The 26,403-nt window shown below is 40.6% G+C and overlaps 1 protein-coding gene and 1 long non-coding RNA gene across 2 annotated transcripts in view; one reads left to right on the forward strand and one right to left on the reverse strand.

The window, feature by feature from the left end:
* The window catches only part of Col4a3 (collagen type IV alpha 3 chain), a 136,774-nt gene that overhangs the window by 104,377 nt on the left and 5,994 nt on the right, over positions 1-26,403 (forward strand). The window contains exons 35-48 of the mRNA XM_021155885.3: positions 4,351-4,449; positions 5,248-5,337; positions 5,824-5,963; positions 8,208-8,334; positions 11,014-11,094; positions 11,418-11,516; positions 12,589-12,636; positions 15,112-15,297; positions 15,631-15,761; positions 19,553-19,625; positions 21,758-21,829; positions 21,917-22,042; positions 22,829-22,927; positions 26,182-26,394. Coding sequence (XP_021011544.1) covers positions 4,351-4,449; positions 5,248-5,337; positions 5,824-5,963; positions 8,208-8,334; positions 11,014-11,094; positions 11,418-11,516; positions 12,589-12,636; positions 15,112-15,297; positions 15,631-15,761; positions 19,553-19,625; positions 21,758-21,829; positions 21,917-22,042; positions 22,829-22,927; positions 26,182-26,394 — 1,584 coding nt within the window. The remainder of the gene's footprint in view (positions 1-4,350; positions 4,450-5,247; positions 5,338-5,823; positions 5,964-8,207; positions 8,335-11,013; positions 11,095-11,417; positions 11,517-12,588; positions 12,637-15,111; positions 15,298-15,630; positions 15,762-19,552; positions 19,626-21,757; positions 21,830-21,916; positions 22,043-22,828; positions 22,928-26,181; positions 26,395-26,403) is intronic.
* On the reverse strand, positions 9,869-15,667 carry LOC115030370 (uncharacterized). Its single transcript, XR_003835953.2, has 3 exons — positions 15,599-15,667; positions 13,139-13,191; positions 9,869-9,955 (listed from the first exon to the last, which is right to left on the reverse strand). It is a non-coding gene; the product is annotated as an uncharacterized LOC115030370 (long non-coding RNA).

The following is a 26,403-nucleotide window of genomic DNA, read 5'->3' on the forward strand; positions in this document are numbered from 1 at the left end:
TAAATCATTAGAGTAAAGTAAATAAATACTATTATTTTCTTTTTTTAAAATTCTCTGAGCCAGCCAGGTAACTAGATGTAATGGCATAAGCCTGTAATTTCAGTACTCAGGAGACTGAGGCAGGAGGATTGTAAATTCTAAGGTAACCTGGACTACAGATTAAGATCTTGTTGTAGAGGAAGGAAAAGCCAAATTAACCGCAACAAAAACAGTGTCTCTGGTGGAAATGGAAACCTCTGTTCCAAATTCTATTTTATTCTACTAACTACCAGGATAGATTATTTTTCTGATTGCATCGAAAAACATCTTCTCATGTTCAAAGTCCTTGGAGAATAACAGTCAGGAAAACATCTCTTGTCCTGAACTTTAGTCTTTCAGCATATGGTTACTTGTTAGGTGTGACTATTGGACTAAAAATCAAATCCATTCAAATTATTACAAATCACCTGGCTCTTGTTTTTGTTATACAATTTATATGACCAGTATCAAGCCAGTTCTTAAGAGGGCTCAAATCTAATCCTCTTGAGCAGATTGGACCTCAAACAACATTAAACAAACAGAATTTCTGGGTAGAAATTAGCTTTGAGGATAAAATCTTACCAAAGAGAAAACATTAAAAAACAAACAAACAAACAAACAAAAACATTGTGGATACAGACCCACATTATAGTGGAGAAAGATCTCATGTGGCTTAAGAAATCAGGTATTCATCAATAATATTGTTGTGTTTCTGTAAAAGTTTATTCTGGTAGGCAATATGATATTATGTAGTATTTATAATAATGAATCTGGAAATGGGATTAAAGTTGCAAATTCTCAAACTTTAATATATATAATAAATATTACATATAACACACACATACACACACATATTTGTGCTTGGCATACAAGCATTTACTTGAGACAAAAAGGCTACCATACCTCTGAGTTTAAGGCCAGCCTGCTCTACACAGCAAGTTCCAGGCCAGCCAAGACAACATAGTAAGACCCCATCCCAAAACAAACAAAACAAATTTTGCAAAGCCCATTGTTAAAAAGACTGAATAGTCTCTCCAGGCATACCAAAGAGCTTCCTGGAATTAATATCTGACAAGCTCTGAAGGGAGACCAAATCTCAGAATTTTGCCAACAGAGAAAATGATCTTTGGGAAAAAATAATTTATAGGACATACTTATTTTTGATACAGGAAAGCTATGAAGTAGTAGCTATCGTCTACTTAAGGGGAAAAAATCTACTTAAGTGAAGGTATATGTTGCCACTTAGCGTTTTTGACACATAGTTGAGGATCTCAGAATGAACAACAAAAGGGAACATGTTATCTAAGCCTTTCAAATACCTGCATGATCCATTTTTAAAGCATTTTTTGAGACAGGATCTCACTATATAATCCATGCTGGCCTTGAATTCATTGTAGCCAGTCTGGTTTCAAACTCAAGGTTCTCCTGACATAGCCTCTTGAATGCTAGGGTGCCATGACACACCTGCTCTTTTGAGAATTCAAATTTTTCACACAGAGACATTCACTCCAAATTTGGAAGAGACATTAAGGGTAAAAATCAGTAGTAATCGTCATTACTTTGAAATATCTGAATGGAAAACAGATAATTCTACAAAAAAAATGAACAAATGTAAGGTAGAAATGAGAAACAGTATACTATTTCACGAAGGCTTATGTAGCACCATGTTCTAGTAATATTGTACGTTTGATGAATATCAACTCAATCTCACAAGCCAAGATGCTGGGCCTGCGATTGCTAATCTCATTCCCCACAGAGGTGTTGAGAGATCAAGTCACTCACACAGTGTAACTGTGAGAGGAAGCATCTGGCTCCAGTGGTCACACTTGTCCTTCCTTTGATATGCTGCCAGGTGTCTGGACCACAACTCCTGGAGGCAATAATTCCCAGAAGCAGAGAACTCGGCAAACATGATAGTCAGAGGAGACTCCAGGAATTGGCTTTGTGAGTAGGGTTCAGAAAAGCCCCTTGGATCCAAGGCTTTCTGAGGCTCCCATTACTATTGGCAGTTGGTGGCCACTGGAGGAGAGTGTTCTAATTTACTCTGAAGAAAGGCAACTTGGGGAGGAAAGGGCTTATTTTGCTTACACTTCCAGTTCACAGTCTATCGTTGTGGGAAGTTAGAGCAGAAACTCAAGAGGAACCCTAAGCAGAAAACATGGAAGAATGGTGGTTACTGGTTCCTCCCTGGCTTACATAAGCCAGGCCCACCTGTCTACGGTTGGTGTTACCCACAGTAGGCTGATCCCTCCCCCCTCAACCATAATCTCTGACAGACGTGGCCACAGACCAACCTGATCAAGGCAGCTCTTCAGTTAAGGTTCTCCTTCTTGAGTGACTCTAGTTTTATCAAATTGACACAACCAAGACAGAAGTACAGTTTTTCCCCCCAATGGTGGGGCCCACGATAGCTTGCCCATGTTCCAGGGCATTGAACCATACACCCATGTATGCATAGACAGCACTAATTAGACTCGAGGGATTGTTTTAAAAGGAAGAAACGGAGGAAAAAGAAGAGGAAATTGGGAAAGAACTATGGAGGGAAGGGTATATCCAAGAGAAGTTGAAGTGAAGGAGAAGGAATAGTATCTAAATACATTGTATTCATACGTGAAATTAAGAAATAATGAAGTGTTAGGAAAAACTGAACCTCCTTAGACTGAATACATGTTTCCAGCCATGTGTCACGTATGTGTTCAATACTTCTTAATGTCTGTGGGTTAGGTATTTTATGTCCTGAATACATATGCATCACTTACTGGACAGTGAAACTTAACAATTTGGGAGTGGGGAGGAAGTAGTAGTGGGACCTAAACCCTGTCTCTATCCAAGCAGTAAATGTTAAGCTTTGTAGGCCATATGAGGTCTCTGTTGTATATTTTTCTTTGACTTTGTTTGTCTTTGTAACCCTTTAACAATTTACATTGTTACACTGTTACATTTTTTTTCCAAATCATCCTTTGCTTTAGAGCCTTATAAAATCAACCTAGGGCCTGTAAGATGATGCCATGGATAAAGTAAAAATACTTGCCATGTAAACCTAGTGACCTCAGTTCATCATTCAGTCCAGGTGAAGGAAGAAAGACCCAACTAAGGATAAACCTGAGTGAATGGATGAAATCACGCTATACATAGCCTGCAGGCTAGACCAAATGTACGCACTGAACAATACACATGCTTAGATGCTGACAAATGGAAAGCAAAGGTGAAGAACGGTCTAACTCTTTTACCAACCCTTCCTCTGCACAGGCTATTGTCTAGTCTGGAAATCGGGTCTCATCCTATGCTTTCTTCATCCAATTAGCCACATGATCTCAATGCTTAGCCACAAAACTATCTCTCTTCCAGAAGGTCTCCCTTGTGTCACCTATTGTGCCCAACTCTATTACAGAACTTATCTCACTGGGTGGCAATTGTATATTGCTCCACTGTCTCCTTAATTAAGCACGGGAAGGGGAATGTGGCTTATTTTTGTTTCCAGAGCACAGCACCAGACCTGTCTGTTAATTAGACGCTTAATGCATACATAAATAGGCGTATAAACAAGAGAAGGCAAAAGCCTGGGCCAAGGACAGACGGCAGAATGTTCCATGTAGTTAGGGAAGTTTGTAATTGATTGCTGGTAAAGGAGCATTAGTGAATTTAAGTAAGCAGGAGAATAAAGCAATCAAAGTCAAGTTTTAGGGATAAAAGGGTGTCCTGTGATGTTAGTGAACTTCCTAGCCATGCACAACTACTTTGAAATCCCAGTGCTATTGCTGGTTGGCAGTATGGTTCTAGACTGGGTCTTTGACTTATCCAATGCCTAGTAAATCTTAACAAATGGATTGAGAGTAGAATTGTTTATGTAAGAATTGTGTCATACACTGCTTTACTACAAAAAAAAAAAATGAAGAGGTATTTAAGCCTCTAAATCTTAAAATACCGTGTGCTTGTTTGCAGCCTCAGAGATTGAGCTCAGTGTTTTGCACGTGCCAGGGAAGGGATCTTCTACAGTGCAATCTTTTGAATATTGCTTGAATGCATCTCATGACAATAGTTGCCTGATTCAAGCCACACACTGTGCTAATGGTTTCTAGACCTCGGTTCATTCAATTCCTCTAACAAAGGCAGAAGCCTGCACCTCTCCGTGCCCCTAATAAGTACTTGATGCTGACTTTGGCAATAATGCATCAGTTTAGACCAGAGTGTGGATGGGTCAGATGAGTTTTCAGTCTGTTTCAGTGCTGGCTGAAGCTCACAGCCCCAGGAACTTTAGACACGCACTTTACCACAGAGCCATTACCTCCAACTTCCTGACATCTGTCTTTAAAATCTGCTCTCTACCTTTAGGATTTGTTGGGAATCCAGGTGAGAAAGGAAACAGAGGCAACCCAGGGTTACCAGGTCCAAAAGGCCTCGAGGGATTGCCTGGGCTACCGGGCCCTCCAGGTATGGCTAACTCTCCAATAGAAACTCCATGGTCTAAGCTTCCCTAGGCCTAAACATCATAAAGCTTACTTCTAGATTCATTAGGTCAAACATAAAATCTTCCCGGAAAGTGTTCCAGGAGAAATAGGTTCTAAATTAAGCCAAAGTAAATGTGTTCGGTAGCTGGCATCGATCGACTGATAAACATCCTACACGTGATTCCATTTGTATATTCAAACCTTTTATTTTTAACATGTCAGAGATTTAAAAAAAAATTAATGTCCTAGTCATTTTTGCTTTTGTGTCTTCCTTTTGTAAACAAGTTATTCTCAAAGCAATTTTAAACTATTACAGTAGTCTCCTATCCCAGGCCACCTCCATAGCAGAGTAACTTACATGGCAATTAACCTCCAGGATGCTGACAGAGAGTACTGCAGAGGAGCCGCTCTTTTCTGCTGAGGTTGGTTTTAGGGTGGCTTTGAACAGGCCTAATAATAGGACTCTCACCTTATCCAGTTACATCGTAAGTCCCCAGTCCTGTAATGAGCCCAAGCTGAAGGCAAAAGAACAGTTAACCCTTAACCAGCTAGCCTAGGAGTTCTGGACTTACCTACTTACAGGGAACAAGTGTGAGCCAGTGAATGGCTTCCTGTTATTATAAGCCCTCAAAATCACAACAACTGTAGATGTTCTGTGCTTTGGATTGTTTTGATTTTTCATTTAATAGAAAGTTCTGTACCTATCTACGCGTGCAAGCAGAAGGTATGTGTTGAGCACATAAACCCGGACTGGGTTTATGTGACTCTATTTCTTCTCAAGGCCCTAGAGGAGATACGGGGAGCACAGGAAATCCTGGAAGACCAGGACCACACGGCATGCCAGGAAGCATGGGGAGCATGGGGGTGCCAGGTAATACTATCGTCCTGTTATTACAAGCCACGAGCCCACAAGTCAGAACTGTAGATTTCCTGTCTTCCTTCCTTCCTACCTTCCTTCCTTCCTTCCTTCCTCTCTCTCTCTCTCTCTCTCTTTCTTTTTCATTTAATAAAAAGTTTAGGGAAGTGGGGGGGAGGGTATGGGGGACTTTTGGGATAGCATTGGAAATGTAATTGAGGAAAATACGTAATAAAAAAAATATTAAAAATTAAAAAATAAAAATAAAAAAAATTAAAAAGTTTATGTCAACGAGCTTTGCTTTCAGACAAAGGTTCTATGTGGAACCTGAACATGAGTGGTAACGAGATACATATTTTGTATAAGAATCACACATTATATAGCCCAATATTTCTGATTCTGGAAAACCATCTTCTTGGAGAATGATTCATACAAGCATGGAGATGAGTACTTCCAGATCCCTGCTTCTCTTCTCTTACCTGATATCTGTCCTCGTTACAGGCCCTAAAGGGAGAAAAGGAACTTCAGGGCTTCCAGGTCTAGCTGGAAGACCAGGCCTGCCAGGGATCCATGGTCCCCAAGGAGATAAGGGGGAGCCGGGTTATTCAGAAGGTGCAAGGCCAGGACCACCAGGACCAAAGGTATATAGACCACTGAAACACTTACATTTTGGCAAAGGTGGGAAGCCTTAAAATAGCAACAAAGACCAGATTCAGTGCAGGAAGAAAATAAAAAGGAAAAAAAAAAAGAAATTTCTGTACATTCAGGCAGCTGTGGATTTTGGTTTTGGCAGTGATGGTGGTGGGTTTGCGTGTTTGTTTGTCCTGTTTATTTCCACAATTGAAGCTTTCTCATGCTCTCAATTTGGAAAATCTATTTCAGCCACTAAGAAATGTCTCTATTCCTGCCACTTAAGTGTGCTTGCCCAGGGGGCAGAGGTGACAGGCCCCAAAACTGATAGGGCAAGGTTTCTTTCCTCCAGATATAAAGTATATTGTTCTTGCTGTTTCTCATTTGGAGATTTTGCATTGTGCATGCAAAACTCTTTGTCTGATTAAGATAAAATAAAAGGCATAGAATAAAAGAGCTCGTCAGCGTCATTAGCAAGGAAACAAACTCCTAAGCTGCCTGTATGTCTCCTTGTGTTAGAAGATTTAGAAATGTCTTCACTTCGTTTTCACCTTGTAGCCGTGTTCTCCCTCTGAGCCTGTGTTCCCTCAGACTGAGGTTGGCTATCAAAAATCTTTACAGGTGTCGCGGTCACATGACATTTCACTGGACTTGGCTCCTCTTCTAGGTTCATTTCCTACAAACCTTTTTTTCTGCACTTACCCTAAGAATCAGAGATGTGCAAGTATAGTCATTAACAGACATTCTAGGAAGCAGGGCTTTTTTTTTTCTCTTAAGATTTATTTATTTATTTATTTATTTATTTATTTATTTATTATGTACACAGTATTCTGCCTGCATATATACCTGCATAACAGATCTCACTATGGATGGTTGTGAGCCAGCATGTGGTTGCTGGGAATTGAATTCTGGACCCCTGCAAGAGCCTATTAACTGCCCCAGAAGCAGAGCTTTTAAGTAAGGGATTTCATGGCCCTTCCTGGAGAAATCTGTAGCATCCCGAGTGACCCAATAACCTAAGTTGTATGTAAAGTCCTTGGGTGCATATTTTTGTAAAGGTAAAAGATATTTTCCTATCAGATATTCAAGGATTTAAGGATCCACGATATGTAGTTGTTGCTTCAGAAACTGTCCCTTTGGAGGCAGTTGAGTAGCATCTTCTCTCACAGTTGTTGTTCCAGCACCTGGGAGATGGAGGTGGGATGAGCAGCCGTGAGTGTCAGTCACCACTGAGCACACAAAATGGAAGCCAGCCATGAGATCCTGTCTCAAGACAGCAACAAAACAAATAAACAACAACAACAACAAAAACATTGCTATTATTATTTTCATTTTCTGCAGTAGTCATCAGAATAATAAGGAAAAATTTTAGAAACTGCAAAGACTTGAGAAAACAAGATTTCATTACTTGAAGCACAACTTTAGATTGTTTTTTTCAGAGAGCCAGGGAAACGCCTTCCACTGAGGGAGGTATCTTCTCCGGGGCAATCCCATTTGATCGGATTCTTATTCGGTCCATTGCCAGCTCTGTTTAGATTCAGGTTTTTACAGGTAATAACCACAGGACATGTTGAGGCTGATTTTTCTCAAGTTAGGGAGTCCTCATATGAGAATAATATATTCCAATCAGCCTTGGTGGAAATTGCATAAGTCACCATCAACCATTGCATGATCTGAATTGTCATTAACCTGAGATACAGATGTGATGATTAGTAAGTCAGCCAAAACTTTTCTTTTAACGTGATTGGCAGACACTATTTTTTTTAGCGTTGTCACTGCAGGACACTTAATCTGTTTAGCCTACTTCTTATTCCCTGTCAGCCACAATGTTTGAGATTTTTCTACTTGTGTGATTGTTTGATAACTCTCTCCCAGCTGGACTCTGAAGTCCATGAAAGCAGGGGCTGTGTGCATCGTATATGCTATTCAGCCTGTTTTTACATAGGTCCGGGGCTGCTCTGGATCCTTTCTTAGCTAAATGTTCCACTCTTGTTCTCTTGAAACCCTTCCAGTATGTTTTAAGAGAGAGAGAGAGCTGTGTTTTCATTCTGCATTGGGCCTCACGAAGCACAAGGCTAATCTATTCCTCCCACATTTCATGGTGCTGACCTGTAGCAAAGACACAGCAGGGATTGATAAGTCAATAAGTCATTTCATGTTTTTTGGTTTGTTTATTTAGTTATTTAGTTTTAACTTAATCCTAACCACATATCCTGCTTATATGAGAACTTTAAAGGTGTTTGACTGAATTTAAGGGCGATCCAGGATTGCCAGGTGACAAAGGAAAGAAAGGAGAAAGAGGCCTACCTGGGCCACCTGGACGATCGGGACCTGCCGGACCTGATGGAGCCCCTGGGAGTCCTGGGAGTCCTGGTCACCCAGGTCAGTGTGAGAATAACTTTTATTTGCCTGATATAATTGTTGCCTCCAAGGGCTTACTGCTTCCGTCTGCCAACCTAGGCCTAGTGCTGGAAGCTTCTAGGCTCTCTGTACAATGTAATCTAAGCAATCTATTGTTTTCAGCCTCTGAGACCTGCTGCTGAGTAAGCTCACCCATTCCTGGTTCTTTGTGATCTCTGACTGGCTGGTTCAACTTAACTGTTCTGGCTCAAAGCCTGACTCCTCTATAAGCTGACTCCTCTATTGGCCTCTGACTTTTGCTCTGTGTGGCCTCAATCTGGATCCTTTTCCTTCTCTGGCTCATTCTGTCTTCAACTTGTCTCTGTAAAACTCTCCCCTGTAAAACTCACCCTATACAGCTGCCTCATTCTCTCTCTCTCTCTCTCTCTCTCTCTCTCTCTCTCTCTCTCTCTCTCTCCCCTCTTTTACTCTTGTTTTCAAATATTTGTTTATTTTATGTGAGTACATTGTCACTGTCTTCAGACACACCAGAAGAGGGCATTGGATCCCATTACAGAAAGTTGTGAACCACCATGTGATTTCTGGGAATTGAACTCAGGACTTATGTAAGAACAGTCAGTGTTCTTAGCTGCTGAGCCATCTCTCCAGCCCCCTCTGCCCTCTTTTAAATAGCCTCTCTTTTCTCTCTCTTCTGAGAGTTGGGCATAGCCTAGCATCACTTTTTCTGCCACTCTGACATCACTTTCAAGCACAGTGGCTTCCTTCTACAAACTACCTTTACCTTCGTTGTTTGGGATTGAAGGTGTGCACTAAGGGCATGCCTGCTTTTCCAGCCAGAGGGATTAAAGGTGTGTGCTAAATGCTGAGCCACACCACAACTAGAAACAGGTTTTTCCAGTAAATAACACAATCCAAGGGTTCACAGTGTTACCAGCTATCCTGCAACAGGTGAGCCCCAGCTTTTCAGTTCTGAAAGGTGGCAGCAGTGTGTCATATGGCCCTTACATTTTAGACTCACCTTTGCAAACAGAAAGCTACAATTTCCAGTGTGTGTGCAACAGTTGTTTTGATGCAACTTTGAACTTCAAATTCTAGAGCACTAAAAAAATGGTGAATTAGTTAGGAGGGTTTCATTTTACTGTTTAGCAAACTGAATTCTAAGCACCTGCTCTTGTAACCAAGAAGTCTGAAGTTCTGCCTCAACAAATGCAGCCTAGAGACGTGAAACAGCACTTCTTGCAAAATCTTAGGTTAGAATGACATAGCCAAGCTTCTAACAAAAGCATAGGTGGGGTGACTTCAGTGATGCCTGCTTTCTCACAGTCTGGAAACCAGAGCACTGAGACCAAAGTGCTGGTAAGACTTGGTTCCTGTGAGACCTCTGGGCTTGGCTAGAGCCATCTCTTCCTGTCTCCCCTTGTGTTTGCATTTCTGATCTCTTACAAAGATGCCACTAGTGTTGGTTTAGAGTTCTCACTTTAATATAACTTTACAAAATATTTTAAATACATTTTTAGCTTTATTTATTTATTTATTTATTTATTCATTGTATGTGGGGGTGGTGAGTAGCATCCATGTGGAGGTCCGGGGGCATCGTGCAAGAACTTGTGGGAATCAGTGCACTCCTTCCATCGTGTGGATCCTGGGGATCAAATTCAGGTTGTCAGGTTTGGCTACAAGCACCACTACCCACTTAGCCATCTTGTCAGCCCCAATTTTTGACAACCATATCGCTAAACACAATGGTTTTCTGACGCACTGGGGATTAGGACTTTAGTCTATAAATTTATGATGAATATAATTCCACCTGTAGTGCTATTTCAATTCTTTTTTTTTCCTGACATAATTCTGATCTGGTTCTTGCTATCCGTGTTAACTTGTTTTGTTTTATTAAAAACAATTGCTTGAATGGAGATGAACTCAGTAGTGTAGCGTTTCCTTACATACACAAGGTCCTAGGTTCAATTCCCAGCCCTGGCTGGAGGAGGGGAAGAAAAAAATGTATTTTTTTAAAAGATTTATTTATTTATTTATTTTATATATATATATATGAATACACTGAAGCTGTCTTCAGATACACCAGAAGAGAGCATCAGATCCCATTACAGGTGGTTGTGAGCCACCATGTGGTTACTGGGAATTGAACTCAGGATCTCTGGAAGAGCAGTCAGTCAGTGCTTTTAACCACTCATCATCTTCTCCAGCCCTGAAAAAAAAATGTATTTAATAAATCTAAATCACACACACAAAAAAGGCTTGCTAAACTATTAAGTTACAGCTACAGGTTACATGAATATAGCATTTAAGTGAGGGATTTGATAGGTTTGCAGTTAGCTCCTGATTTTAGCAGTTAGTCATATATTGAGCAATTTGTATAAGGATCGAACCTAAGTTGTTGGGCTTGGCTACAAGCAACTTTAGCCACTGAGCCATGTTGTCAGCCCTAATTTTTAAAAAACCACACTGCTAAATACAATGGCATTCTGAATAGCTGGGTGTTAGAACTCCAACATAGAAGGGAGATCACAGCTGTGTGACCGTTTCCCGGAGAAATGTTTTTCAGAGCAAATGTCTGAGATGACCTGTCAGGAATTTCCTTAAGGGCAGCCTGAGCACGGCTGACAGGAGAACTGACTGAGTAGCCAATGTAACTACTTATTATCTTGGTGTTCTTTTTCTCTCCTCTCTCTGCATCTTTAGGAAAACCAGGTCCTGCTGGTGATTTGGGTCTGAAAGGACAGAAAGGCTTCCCAGGCCCTCCAGGAAGCACTGGCCCTCCAGGTATTGTTTTAAAATGTATTCTACCCCCCTGTCTAGAGAAAACACACTTTCTCCTTGAGATTCAACTAAGTTTACTGTTCTGTCTCTTGCAGAGTAGTGAGATTGGTAACACTCCCTAATTGAAGTATCTGTCAGTATCATGGTCATCTCAGGATAGTACTAATCTAGGCATAGGTTTTTAGGTGTTTTGTTTTGTTTTACTATGAATGTAAAGTGCTCAGTATCTTTGAGCACTTTCCACCTCTCTCCCTGGTATTCACAGTGGGCCATCAGAAGTGGGCCCTGTCTTTGAGTGGCATGATTTAGATTTCTGTTTGTTTCAGGCCCTCCAGGACTCCCAGGACTTCCTGGGCCAATGGGTATGAGAGGTGACCAAGGACGTGATGGAATTCCTGGTCCTCCAGGAGAAAAAGGAGAAACAGGTACAGCCTGCTCTTCATCTATATATCCAAATTAATGAGTCATATATATATATATATATATATATATATATATATATATATATGTGTGTGTGTGTATACACACATATGTGTGTGAATCTATATACATATGCATGCACTATATATTATATATTAATTGTATATGATATAGGATATATTATTTATATATTATATAATATGTAGCATGTATAAGTATATATAGATTATATTATTTATATTATATATCTTCTGGGCGTGGTGGCGCACGCCTTTAATCCCAGCACTCGGGAGGCAGAGGCAGGCGGATTTCTGAGTTTGAGGCCAGCCTGGTCTACAAAGTGAGTGCCAGGACAGCCAGGGCTACACAGAGAAACCCTGCCTCGAAAAACCAAAAAAAAAAAAAAAAAAAAAAAAAAATATATATATATATATATATATATATATATATAAATATATAACATAAAATTCTAGATAATTATATATAATATATTATAAATAAATTAAATTTATTTATAATATATAAATTTATAAACTATAATATATAATATAATATAAATTATAAATATATCATATATTATTGTATATATGTATATTATAAGTTATTATATTATCATAGAATATGATTATCATAGGATATATATGTATATGATATGTAATTATTATATGTGATACATATAAGTATACAATAATTATATATAGAATTATATATATAATATAGTGTGTGTGCATATGTTTATGGAGTCATTCATGCCATAGTTATTTTGTGGAAGGCAAGAGGATGATCTACAGAGGTTGATTTTCCCTTTACCCCACGTGGGTCCTGGGGGACTGGGGTCACGTCACTGGTCTGAGATGTATGAGCCTTTATCCACAGAGCTACCTCACTGGTTGCCTTTGATATTGTTTCACCCACTGATTTATAAATAACATTTAATTTCATGTGGCTCTAATAAGTCTTCACTGATAGAACGCATGGTCTCTGACACATTCTCAGCATGTATCAATTGTATTTCCTTCACATATAGGATGTAAGGAGATTAATCAAATGTTAACATATCAAAATTACATCTTATAGGCTTGCTGGGGGCCTACCCAGGCCCAAAAGGGAGCCCTGGTGTACCAGGTAGGCATTTCTTCTTCCCTGATCATAAAGTGCATGTTTCCAAGAGCAGTAGATACTTCACTCGATTTGATTTGTCAAGCAATGTAACTTGGCCAAGTGAAAGATGCTCCAATGATAATACTAAATATAGTCTTAATAGTCAATTAAAACTATAATCACAATTAAGGAAACATTTTCAAAGCTGTGTCCTAGCCTATCAGATTTTCCTTTATGCAAGTCTTTGAAGATATTCATATGTATTTGTGTTGTTGCTGCTGTTGTTCATTGGTTATTGCAGTGTCACAGCTCCTAAAAGAATACAGGTAGAGGTGGCTTCCTGTGAGCACCCTTTTCTGCTGGTGAAGTACAGGGGTATTGCCATTCCCCACTTTGACTCCAGCCCTTGCACAGAGCTTGTGGTTCATGTTGTTTGTCAAGGGCTACCCTGAACCTCTATCAACATCTGAGACACGACAACTTATCTAGTATGTTCCTCAAAGTCTACGCATGTTTCTTGACCCACCTGTCTCAAGCCAGTGTCATAGGAGAAGCAGAGTCCTTGAACACTTTTCCTTTCTGTAAAGAAAGACGCCAAGAGAAACAGCTGATTGTTTGCACCTTTTAGCAATCTTTATTATCCTGCCATGAATAGGAGTTTTTCAAGGTAGTAATTATGCTTTATTCATAACGAATGATGACATGAGACCCTGCAGAAGATGAGTTGATGTTGGAACTGAACAGCACTGGAGCTGGAGTGTGAAGCAGATAGGAGCTGCTCTTTCCCTTCTTTTCTTAAAGACTTGATGGTCCTTTTAGTCAGTCTCAGTGTTTGTACACTGAGCCTTCCGTCCCCGATGAGCATGGAGCCTTTCCCTATCCCAGTGTCTAGTTGTAGAATTATATACAGAAGAAAAGCTTCAGTTCTTATCGTTAGACTAAGCACAAAAGTCCCTGAAAGGGAAATGCTGTCTTTACATTACTCTGCATTTGACTGCAAATAACATTTCAAAGGGAAAAAAAATCACACCTTAGACCAAAATCATCATCATTAACAACAACAACAACAAAAGCTTTAAAAATAACAAATCGTCCACTTATGCAAGTAATTGCACATCTCGATACTTCTGGGCTAATAAGCCATGAAGAGTTCATCGGAACGTGGAAGATATGAATTGATTTGCTTAGTTTATTCTCCCAGATCCTTAAGAGAACTCATATCAGAAAACAAGAAATGAAAGTTTAACAAAAATGTAATATAAAACCCATGACATGAGTACATGAGGTTATTGGTGGACAAAGTGCTACATAGGCACTGACACAAGCTGACACCCTCTGAGCACTTCCTTTAACAGCAGGAATTACAGGCACCACAAGACTAAGGAATGTGAATTCACTGAGGACAACACCGGAACATTCAATATTTTGATTCTCTTTCTCACCCCAGGCCTTTACTACCTACCTAACAGTGACCCACCCACAACTTTCCCCCAGCCAGCAGTCTCACTCTTCTCTCTCCTATACTGAAGCCACTTACTCTCATGAATAACACCAGTTGAGGATGTAAAACACTCTCATACTTAAAATAAAATCAATAAGTCATATTTTGGTTAAACACATACATACACACACACACATGGGAAAGAAGAGGGGAGATTGTTTCCAATCCACATGACAGCTTTCATCCAGGAATTTCAAAGCACAGTTTCTTGAAGGTTTTCTGAAAGGACTAATAATACCTGGTACTACACTGTGACATTTGGGCTCTCCTTTCAGACCTCTTGCAGGCTGATCCCCCTTTGACTCAGTATCACGGATGTGGGAAAGATTCAGCCAGGAGACTAAACAGGATTACAACTTCCTCTTTGTCTAACTGGGCAACAATTCCAAGCCCACATCACTACCCTGAAGTTTAGCTTCTCTCTGCTCTGTTGAATTATCTGTAAATAAATAATGTCACTCTAAAGTCCACCAAATAGCAACTGTGGCTTACATACGCACAACACTTTAGATCTTAAAATAGCATGCCATTTGGCTATATGTCAGGTAAATGTTTTTCAAACAGCTGAGCTGGGGCAGGAGTATTTTTACTTTTAAAATAAAATAAGACAATAAAAGAGCTGGGGAGATGGCTCCATGGTATGAAATATACACTATCTGTAATATCAGGGCTGGGAAAGCTGAGATATGCAGATCCCTGGAATTTGATAATCAGCCATACCAAGCAAATCAATGGTCTCTAAGTTTACTGAGTGAGCACTTTTCAATAAATAAGACACAGGAGCACACACACACACACACATCCCAAATAAAATCAGACAACAGATTTGTAAAAAATGTAGTGATTTTTGCCTACACCAACACCTAGTCAGAGGAAGACCTATAGATCTATATTTTTGTTCTCTAGCTGTTTTTTTAAGAAAATACATTATTAATCTTAACATTTTCAAAGACAGTGCCTATATTGCTGTAAACCCAGCTGAGCTTTCTTCTTTGCAGGTGCCAAAGGAGACAGGGGAGTTCCAGGCTTGTCTGGCCTTCCCGGCAGGAAGGGGGTTATGGGGAATGTTGGACCCCAAGGACCCCCAGGCACCGCTGGACTCCCAGGGTCACCAGGTCTACCTGGGGCAATTGTCCCTGGCCCCAAAGGAGACAGAGGTCTTCCTGGCTTAAGAGGAAATCCAGGTAGAGCGCTTCCTTCCACAAGTTGGAATGGAAGTGGCATCAGATGTGTTCTTTCTGCATTACCTCGTGGCTTCTTGTGTTGCCCCTGTCCTTCTTCACTTCTCTCATACCTCTGACTGTCCTCAGGAAAATGCCATTCCTTCCTGCTTCTCCCCGTGCTTCCCTGGCATGCTCTCCCTCCATCTTTACCACAGCCTCACCTCACAGCAGCAAAGGAAAGGGTGTTTGGGGCAATAACAAGCTGTGGAGCTTGTGTTCCATTTTGAAAGAATCTATGACAGAACTCTTGAGAATCCCTTACCGGCAACTCTGATGCACTCTTTGTGAATCCAGGTGAGCCAGGTCCCCCTGGACCTCCAGGACCTATCGGAAAAGGCATAAAAGGTGACAAAGGATTTATGGGTCCACCTGGCCCCAAAGGTCTGCCTGGAACTGTAGGGGACATGGGCCCACCAGGTTTCCCGGTGAGTGCGGAATGTTATTAATACAGTTCTGCCTTGCTGTTGTTATGCTGCAGTCATATTGTATATATCAGCACTGGTCACACGTGCTCACTGTTTGTGAACTGTACTATTAACTCTGGCAAACTGACTGTTGTGCATGATCAGCTGCACCTGAATGCAGCACACATTCACTCTGTATGATGCATCTGTGTACTGTTGTGATATATCCAAGGTCCCACAGAGCGCAGGAAATCAAAGACACTTAAGGGTTGCAAAGATTTCACCTCTATAACACCTCTAACATGTGGATATATGGGTACAAACCTCTGACTCTTGCTTATTTAAACTTTGAGCTTGTAGGGGAAAATCTAAGTACCTATTAGTTGACAAATGCCCTCCAATAGCCTCAAATGATAGTCATTGTGTCCCTCTATTAATTTGCTTTCAAAATAACCTTTGCTATCTGTATATGTACACACACACACACACACACACACATCATCATCATCATCATCATCAAATATTTTAATGTAACTTGAATTTCTTCCTATTATTATGTACCTGGTTCTGGCAGATTTAGTTTCCTTGTTCATCAGCCTTACCTCTACTGTGAATATATCCCATTCTGGCAGTATTTCCCTTTAAAACAAAGCCAGCATTACAACTTATGGAAATAAGAGCTAAGTCTCCCAGCAAGTGTCTAAGAGAAGGGAGTATCTAACTGAACTGAACATTGCCATTTTAGGACTTCAACCTAAGTTTCCCTTGGGCCACTCAGCTGACTCACGACCACAATGGTAATGGCACACTGTGCTTAGAGTCAGCTGTGCTCACGAGCTTTTTCTTCATAAAATTCAACTTTGTTATTGTAGAAATAATATGCCTTCCCAGTAAGAAGAGGAGAAAACTCTTTAATGGCACACATGCAGCCCTGGCTAATACCCAAGAGAAGCCAGCCTCTAATAGAATGTTTTATTATTTTACATATACCTTAGGCTTATACATTTCTCAGAAGCTACTATCTGACTTCCCCCCAAGTAAACCTCTTAGGACCCGGCTCTGGGTTACATTTTGAACAATTTAAACAGAGACAGAGGGACTATAAATCTAGCAAATGGGAGATTTTCACAACAAAGATATCACTAGAATGATTTTAAGCACACTAGTGTCCTCTTTCTAAGTAGTTGTCTCCCAAGTTCATCTTGTCCAGCTGGCAGAGCTATGCTTTTCTCGGGAAGAGAACCAGGGGCTTTATGGCAGGCCAGGACTTACACTGCTGTGACCCTGTATTCCCCTGTGAGCATCCTGTTTGAGGCACCTTCTTTGGGGACAGGCCTGATAGCTGGTCAGTCCTGGTGAACAATTACATCCTCAAATTATAAACTTTGCTATCTCTGTCAGGCCGGGCTAGCTACTTATCTTTGGAGTATGTTGGAGGCAGCACTTCCTCAGCTAAATTCCACTTTGTGTGATTAATGTCTCCTAAGGAAATCTATTAATAAATCCTTCATAACACCAGTTCTATTACTTTGAGTTTCTCTTACACCAGTATTTCTTCCATGTTTTCCTTGCCTAGCCATTGTGCTGTTGGTGTTTGAGATGTTAAGTGTGGAACTTTCACGTTTACCTCCAAGGGTGCTGTTCTTGTAGGTCCAGACTCCCAGGAGCCCTGCCCAAGACCTCTCATTTCTGAGTCCCTCCCTCACCCTCTACCACCTCACCTGAATTCTCTTGGAAACAGATGTTGAATAGATGGATGTGGTTCAAAACTCATTCTGGGGTATCCACACTGTACCAAGCAACACAGTCCTTTACTCTCAAAGAGCCTAGTCTAAAATGAAGGAGACAGATACTGAAACTCGTCCTTATGCTGTGTACTACAAGGAAAGATGGGGGGGGGGTGGCTGAAGGAACACAGCAAGGGCTCCTGTTTTCCTCTGTGGGATATGCTCAGGGTCTGAGTCAGAAAAGAGAAACATCAGTTATCCAGGGAAATAAGGAAGGCAAGGTGGAGGCTAACAGAGGAGTAGATGCTGAGAGAAGTTCTCCAGAGCCTAAAGGCTCACTGTGTATGTGTGTGAGGAGTACAACTGGAGGCTGAGGATGTGTGAGAACCCATCCAGAGGAGACCAGAGGACTGAAGAGTTCAGGTCACAAAGGTCTCATTCTCTAAAGAAGCAATACATTACCACTGGAGAGATAGCTCCATGTCTCAGACCACCTGCTGTTCTTCCAGAGGACCTAGATTCAGTTCCCAGCATCCACACCAGACAGCTCATCATCACCTGTAATTCTAGCTCCAAAGTTATCTAACACTTCCCATTTCTGGCAACACCTGGGCTTGTGTGTGTGCGAGTGCATACACACACACACTTAAAAATTAAACCCAAAGAGTCAGTATATCGATTCTTCATTCCTGAGTGCATGTCAAATCTCCTCTACAAGTTGAAATCAATCCTTTATATAACTTACCTTTGTTTTGACCACTCACCAAAGCTTAAAACCTATTCTGATTGCCCTATGTAGCAGTCACTGTGACCACAAAGGCAGGGTGGAGAGATCACATGAAAATACAGATTCTCTATCACCCAGCCCACGAGTCCACCTCTCACCCTCACTAGGGGTAAATATGGCGTTCTGTGGGCTGCATATTAGGAATCATGTTAGCTCTTTTCAACTCTTCTGTGATTTGATTTATAGAATCTACTCTTTGAGATACTGTGCACCTCCATCCAATCTGTAGATGTCACCCTTGTACCTCGCTGGTGCTTTGACCTAGAGATTGCACCTAAAGTTCTTCCAAGGACCCCAGCAGATAGAAAGTCTGCTCTGTAAACAAGACTGCCCTTACTCCTCCAGGTGCTTCCGGGGTCATTTCCAATGGAAAGATGATTCTTCTTGATGAATGTCCTCTCTTTCTGCAGAAAATACCTCCCTTCCCACCCAAGAGCTGAACCTAGTGTCTGACTCTCCTTAGCTGCCTTTTGCTAAAGAGAACAGACGATTACCAGAAGCCAGACAGTCCCTGAGCAGATGGCTGGCTCCCTTTCCTTTCCCTCTTCTTTTAACTACATACCAGTTCATCCCGCCAATTGAATTATTGTGTTTTTCCTTCTGGAGGCAGCTGGCTCTAAAGCAACCTGTTATTCTTGGCAACTTTTTCATGAGTTTTAGTTCATTATTCTCAATAGCATTCTGTCTCAATTCCTAGGAACATGTGAAAGTAGATCTGAGTATTGATCTTTTTGGAAGCCCTGATCCCTCTCATCTCCCATGGCTGTCCTTGAGTGTCTCAAGGCTTCAGCAGCAATTAATGTGAGTGCCTCCTACTCATTAGGCACAATCTCTTCCCGACTGCTCTTTCTGGTCCCATCTCTAGACTGTAGATCTCCCACCACCCTCATCAGGAGTAATTTAGAACTCTGCTAGCTTAGCAGAATGACACTTGGATTCAACAATAGCTCTATGGTCTTTGCAATAATTACAGGTTAATTCTTCCAGAAATGACCCCAAATTCATGGCAGTTCCATTTAAACGCATTCAGTGCCCAAGCAGTATCCACTAACATCAGATGGCAAGTTTGCTTATTCACATGATGGGGGATAGGGCATGTTTTAAATGGTCCTAGGAAGAGCTTTAGGGAACATAAAAGCTAAAGGTAGGCAGAATGCTGAACTAACAGGTAAAAATGATGTCAATTTCACCTTATTCTTATCCACTATGAAGTCACATTTTTATTAAAAAATAATGTCATGAGTATTATATTTTTCAAACTTAGTGGTTCTGCTCTTTTCCCTGTACTCAAAATATAGGGAGCACCAGGTATCCCCGGTCTTCCCGGTGTCAGAGGTGATCCAGGATTCCCCGGATTTCCAGGCATAAAAGGTACTGTTTTGACACCACTGTTCTTATATACAAATACAGTAACTGCTGCTCCAATCATATTTGTAAAACCTCATATCACATTTGATGAACTCCTATGGCCACCAGAGATGGTAGAAGCAAAAAAACAGGACCTCAGTGTGAGGACCTACTACCAGGTTTCAGTGTAGGGCTAGAGCCGCAAGCCCTGTGGGTTCAGATGGCAACTGCAATGGAAGAATGGAAATTATAGTATGACCATTGAAAGTTTTACCTTTGGGATTTTTAGATGTTTGAGAATAGAGGACAGCATATGACATCAATACTGATGGAATTATTTTTAAGTTTTGGTCATGTATATTTAACTTCATAATTTGGGAAGCTAAAAAAAGAAAATCTTAAAGAACAGCCTCCAGCCCATTAGTTCAGGTAAAGTGAATTTTTATGCACAGATTTATACATTTGTGTTTGTAGGGTTTATTTATTTGTAGTGATAGGGACTGAACTCAAAGCTTTATAGATGCTGGGCAAGTGCTCTAACGTTGAAATATATGCCATTATATTCTTAATATTGAATGTAGTGTGATATGTCAGGTTTAGTAGAGCATGCCTGTAATTCTAGCACTTGGGAGGCAGAGGCAAAAAGATCAGTAGAAGTTCAAGGCCAGCCTGCTCTATATTGTGAATTCTAGGCCTTTCAAAGCTACTTGGTGAGATTCTGTTGGGCTGGGGGTGGGGGGAATAATGTAATGGAAACAGATTTTTATTAGATTTGTCGTTTAACTGGTCACTACCCAATTCTGAGTTTTAGAAGAGCTGGAATCTCTTCTCTCAGCCTGTAGAGATACTAAATAACAACTGTATCCAATGTGAACAAAACCAAGTTTTCCATGAAGGAAAACTTTCTACCTTCAAAGGTGGACCAGGTGGACTTTAAAACATTTTCAATTTCTTCGAACATCAGCCTTTTAAGGAGCAGTTAGCTGAAGATAAATCATTGTGAGTAATTTTGAGGACTCTCGCTGGACTTTGGGACAGCGAATATAGGCAGGCTGTCCTGGGTTAATGACACCATCTTCTCAAGACTCAGAATAAAAACATTAACAATGTGAAAAGCATCTAAAGGCTGCCATAAAGACGACCAATTAACGCTTCTGAGTATTGACAGGTAAACAGGGAGGGGATTCTCACAACCAAGCCCTACAAATATGCCCAATGGGACACAATCAGTTAGACTTCCGAAGAAAATCCTTGTCTTGGATGGTGATCTCACTTTAGTTGGGAAAATTCCCATCACCAAACCATTTAGGTGAATCTTCTCATACTCATAGGTAAACAGTCACACTTCTTTCTGGTCCTCAGAGTCCTTTCTAGAGTAGTTGGCAATTAACTTTTGGTGTAGTAATTATTTTGTTCTGTTTTTTTTTTTTTATTTCTTCTCTGTTTTGCTTTTTTGAGACAGCCTTGAACTTGCCATCCCCTTGCTTCTGTCTCTTAAGTGTTGGCATTACAGCCCTGCATCACTAAGCTCAACCTTACTGTATTTCATCTATTGATACCCTGTTTAATACTCAAGTATTTTAAGTAATTATATCTAATGTCTATGCAGTTTTTGTTGTTATTGTTGTGACAGGGATTTTCTATGTAGTCCTGAATGTCTTAGAATTCACTGTGCAGACCAGGATATACTCCAAATCACAGAGATCCACCTGCCTCAGCCTCCTGAGTGCTGGGATTAAAGGTGTGCACCACCAGGTCCAGCCATGTCTATGCAATCTTAATACTCTTTGAATGAGTATTGTTTAAATCAATGGCTATTTCTTTGTAGCCTTTTTATCATCTGTACAAAACATTATGAATAAAAGTGAAATGTTTGCCACTTTGTTACATAAATAAATATATGAAAATTCCTGACATAAACTCTGGGCTATTTGTACACATGGAACAACAAAATAAGAATGTAGTTAATTGAGATAACTAAATGTAATAGCTCATCAAAACGTATTAGTACTGGGTTCAATAGGGCCTCATAATTCTCCCAAAATACTTCATTGGTTCCCAAACTCAAAAAGTAATCTCTCAGAAACACGTCCCTGTGTATGTTAAAATAAGCTTATTTTCTTTGTTTCTTTCTTACTCTTCCTCCTCCTTCTTAGGAGAGAAGGGTAACCCCGGATTTCTTGGGCCAATTGGACATCCAGGACCAGTTGGGCCAAAAGGACCACCAGGTAAATAGATCTATTTCTCAATTGCTGTTCTCTATAAAGAAAGAGTAGTTTCATGAAGTCATCTTCGCATTGTGTTTATATCAATAGGTCCACGTGGAAAACCTGGCACTCTTAAGGTCATCTCTCTTCCGGGAAGCCCAGGGCCACCTGGTGTACCTGGACATCCAGGAATGAAAGGAGACCCTGGACCCCTGGGACCACCAGGAATCCCAGGTATGGTAACACCATTAATCTAGATCTTTAATAAAGGGTGAATGAAGAAAATCTATAAAGTGTTTGGAAGCACATGATAGAACTCCACATAAAATGGCCAATTTGGGATTAGGTTCTTTTACCCTGACCAGTAACAACAACCACAAAAAAACAACAACAACAACAACAAACAAACAAACAAAAAGAGCTTAGACTCTTGTAAAACCATCTGGACATAGTACAGAGTAGGGAAAATACACGCTGCATTTCATCTTTATTAGGAGAAAAGTATCTTATCTATCTCCTTTGACAAATATCAGCTTTAGGGCTCAATTTTTAAATGAATGTCTGGTTATAACTGACTTCTATAAATGTGGACTCTTCAAACAATTTGTACATCGAAGCATTAGGGGGAAATGATTTTTAATGTCTTTCCAGACTGCTGATAGCTGGAAATGAACCTAACCCTTCACATAGTCTTAGCATATTTCAATAGAATTATGAATAGGGCTCTTGTTCTTTGTTTGTCTGAATCACATGAGAGATAAGAGAGGTATTACTTCCTGGTTTGATCACTTCATGGGCATCATGAATTCTGGAGTAAAATACAACAGCACACACTTTCATATAGTCCTGGTTTCTTAAGGCCTTTGGGGGAAGTTAGTGGACAAACATTCCAGTTAGCCTTCCTGGGATGTTTATTTTGGCTGGTGAAACTGCAGAAGTCCTGAGCTTACTGAGATGGGTGGCAGCATGACCTTTTCTTCTAATATGATGGCATATAATACAACAGTACCTCTTGCCTAGGACCCTGTGGGCCAAGAGGTAAACCAGGCAAGGATGGGAAACCAGGAACTCCAGGACCAGCTGGTGCAGAGGGCAACAAGGGCTCGAAAGGACAGCAAGGTAAACACCCAGCTTGCCTCCCTGCTTGAAGCAATATTGTTTCAGCATCCAAAGGGGACTCGTTTATACATGTGATCTTATGCCGCAAGACAGAGTAAGTACTCTGGGTTTTCCAGTTAGTTCTACTGTTCAATTAGAACAAAGTCAGGGGGCCAGGTGTTCACTTGGAAGGAGGAGGAGTCACAAATGACTGGAATGCACTGTTCATTCTGTTTTTAAGGATAGATTCTTAATTTTTAATCAAGGCAAAAAGCTTTGACGAAGGACTAATAGAGCACCAGTTACTATTCTATTTTTCAGAAAGGCAAATTGTGTTTAATCACCCACAGCAGTTATGTTGGCTAAAAATCTCTTATAGGAACAGTATGACCTGGACCAGTAAGTGGTGGGAGGGCCAGGAGATCAGAAGATAAGAAGATAGAAAATTTGGGATCCGGAGATCTGGTGTAAGCTATGTCTTATGACAGGCAAGCTTCTTAAGAAGTACAGCATCTAATGTAATTCTTCTAGGGAGAGATGGGACAGTGTCAGTGAGAGTGGGAAGCTAACCAACCAACGTTGTACAAAGAGAACATGAGGTATCTTAGGGGCATCAGGGACTGAGCACAGGGCTGCCTTCAGACTGATAGCCATTGCCCCTTAGAGTGGGAAGCGTTGGGGGTCTCAAGATCCTAAGACACAGCTCCCCTAAGGCCCTGGTCTCAGGCCATTATGGTTCTGGCAAGCACGTACCCGGTTTTAGAGAAAGAACTGTGTGCCTTCTCCATATGGATGGTAAGGGCACATATAAGGTGGGGTGAGTCTGGGTAGAGCCCTGGCCCCAGGCAATTACAGTCTCTGCCAAGCCCATTCCTAGTTTAGAAAAGGAGCTTGTCCTTTCTGTACACATTAGAGCTTCAGGGAATGCTTTGGCTTGTCTAGCTCTCAACAGTGGTACCTCATGAGTAAGTCTTTTGCTATTCTGGTTTTGTTTTGCTTTTTCAATACTACCCTGGCTTGAACAGAACAAGTTTGCTTCCTTACTTAGGACAGCTGTCTATGAACTATACTATTTTTGCATACAAGTCAACAACTCAGGTGTACGGTCTACAAAAAGGCCTTTTAAATATAATGTTGTACTTGGAATATAAACTATGTATGTCAGTTTGATAACCTGGATCTAAATCTATCTTATGCAAATGCAAAAGTCTCAAAGCACCCCTCTGGAAAACACTGAGATGGTAACTGCCTGAGGTTACAGACTTCATTAAAATAATAAGAAAAAAAAAAGTCTAACTTCCAAGTATCATTTCCCAACTAGGTTAGACATGTCGGTTCAAATATGGTACTATATTATTAACTGTATTATTATCCATGGGATCACTTTTGATTTAGTGTGGCAGGAAATCTATGTTAGAGAATGACTACCCATTTGGCTTCATTCCTAATGTGCTTTTGTTAATGGCTCTATTAATTTATACACTTTAATGACCATGGCTGGATATTATAATGCAGGTGATAGCAAGCACAGGATACTATAATACAAATTGTGTTGGGAACTGATTAGCAAGTAGTCAAATGCTATGGTGGCTTCATGGGAATGATACGAGGATTCAAGCTTAGATCCACAGCAATGCCCCATAGTTTCACATGAGCATGAGTTTCATGTTTCCAGTTCCTACCCTGATCAGCTAATCCTTTTTAATTGCCATGGAGAGACCAGAAAGCATCTGTTGCTTAAGGTCCATATTTGTTATTTTTGCATCATCCTCAAAAGGATAAACATCCTCAAATGGAGCAATGTAAGGGAGGAAAGCTTTGTTACCAACAGGAAAGGCCCAGCAGTGACAAGGGCTCAGTTTATGACAAGAAAAGCAGATTTCACCTCTTGGTGGGTCAGCAAGCAGGGAAAACTAGAATTACTGGCAGGTAAAATCTTCAAAGGCCGATGACCCCTTGTGACTACTTCTACCAGTCAGGCCCCATCTCCTAAGGACCCACAGCCTTTAACATTTTGCCATGAGCCAAGGAAGGACTAAGCATTCAAGGCATAAGCCTCTAGGGAGCATTCTGGTTCAAGCCTTAACAGGGCGGATTACAGCCTCTGTGCATTAAAAGGAGAGGATGGAAAAAGTAATGTCTGCCTTTTATGCATTAAAGCCAAGGCAAATGTGGACTTTTGAGACTCCAAAGAAGAGAGAAAGGGACAGGAAAGAAGGGGGAAAGAGATAACTCAGTGAGTCTTAGTTAGAAAGTGACAAAAGAGAATCAGTCTTCTCCAACTGCACAGAAAAGGCAAAGCATAAATGCCACTTTGTTTGCAACTCCTATAGATAAAGGAAACGGCCTTTGTTAAACTAGAAGAAGTCTTTGCCTTGCTCATGGGTCCAAAACTTTCTTCAAAGTTTGTACCTCTAGGAAAAGCTTTCAAAGTTTTACATGATTGTTTTCTGAATTTACCAAAGCTTAGCAATTTTTATTACCTACCTGAACAGCTTTATAAGTTGTACATATTTTATTTGATTCTAGGCCCCCTGTTTACACACACACTGTAAGCCAAGCCATTCGTTCACTCATATAAAATATACATGAAGCACAACAAATCAAATGCAGGACACTATGCCAGGCATCTCAGGGGAATTCAAATATAAGGAAAGACCTGATCTCAAAATAATAATAATAATAATAATATGCATCCTGTGATAAACTGGTTAATATTTAATATTAATTTTCCATTGTATCAGTTATGTTTGTGTGATAAAAAATCTGATATAAATAATGCCCAAGAGGAAAATTCTATTTTGGCTCCTGGATTCAGAGGATTCAGTCCATTGTTGTTTGGCTCTATGATGTAAAAGAGCAGTGCTCACTACATAGAGGACAGAAAGCAGGTCACATAGAAGGGGTCAGGGCAAGATACAGTATCCAAGAACAAACCCCTACTTCTTACCTCTCACCACCTTACAATAAAGTCATTATCTACAAATCCATTAAGGAATTAGTCCATTCATTAGGACAGAACCCTCATGATCTAATCATCTCTGGAAACGCCTTCACAGACACGCCTAGGTATGTCTTACTTGTCTCCTAAGTGTTTCTTAATCCACTTGACAATTAAAATAAAACATCATAGTCATTTTATAGCCTACTCGTCTCTAAGATTCCTTTTTCATATTTGAGGTTTACCAGCCACATAAACACACTTAAATTAGTACTTTAAAAAACATCTTTGAGAGTCTGGTCATGTTGCAACCTGTATAATTTGTTTTTCAAAGGCCCACCTGGTCTGGATGGATTGCCAGGTTTAAAGGGAAATCCTGGTGACAGGGGAATGCCGGCCACTGGTACAAGAATGCGAGGCTTCATCTTCACCCGACACAGTCAAACCACGGCCATTCCTTCATGCCCTGAAGGAACACAGCCACTCTATAGTGGCTTTTCTCTTCTTTTTGTACAAGGAAACGAACGTGCACATGGACAAGACCTTGGTAAGGTTC

This window comes from Mus caroli, unplaced genomic scaffold (genome assembly GCF_978045245.1).
Source record: "Mus caroli unplaced genomic scaffold, Mus_caroli_1 scaffold_1, whole genome shotgun sequence".
Classification (NCBI taxonomy): Eukaryota; Metazoa; Chordata; class Mammalia; order Rodentia; family Muridae; genus Mus; species Mus caroli.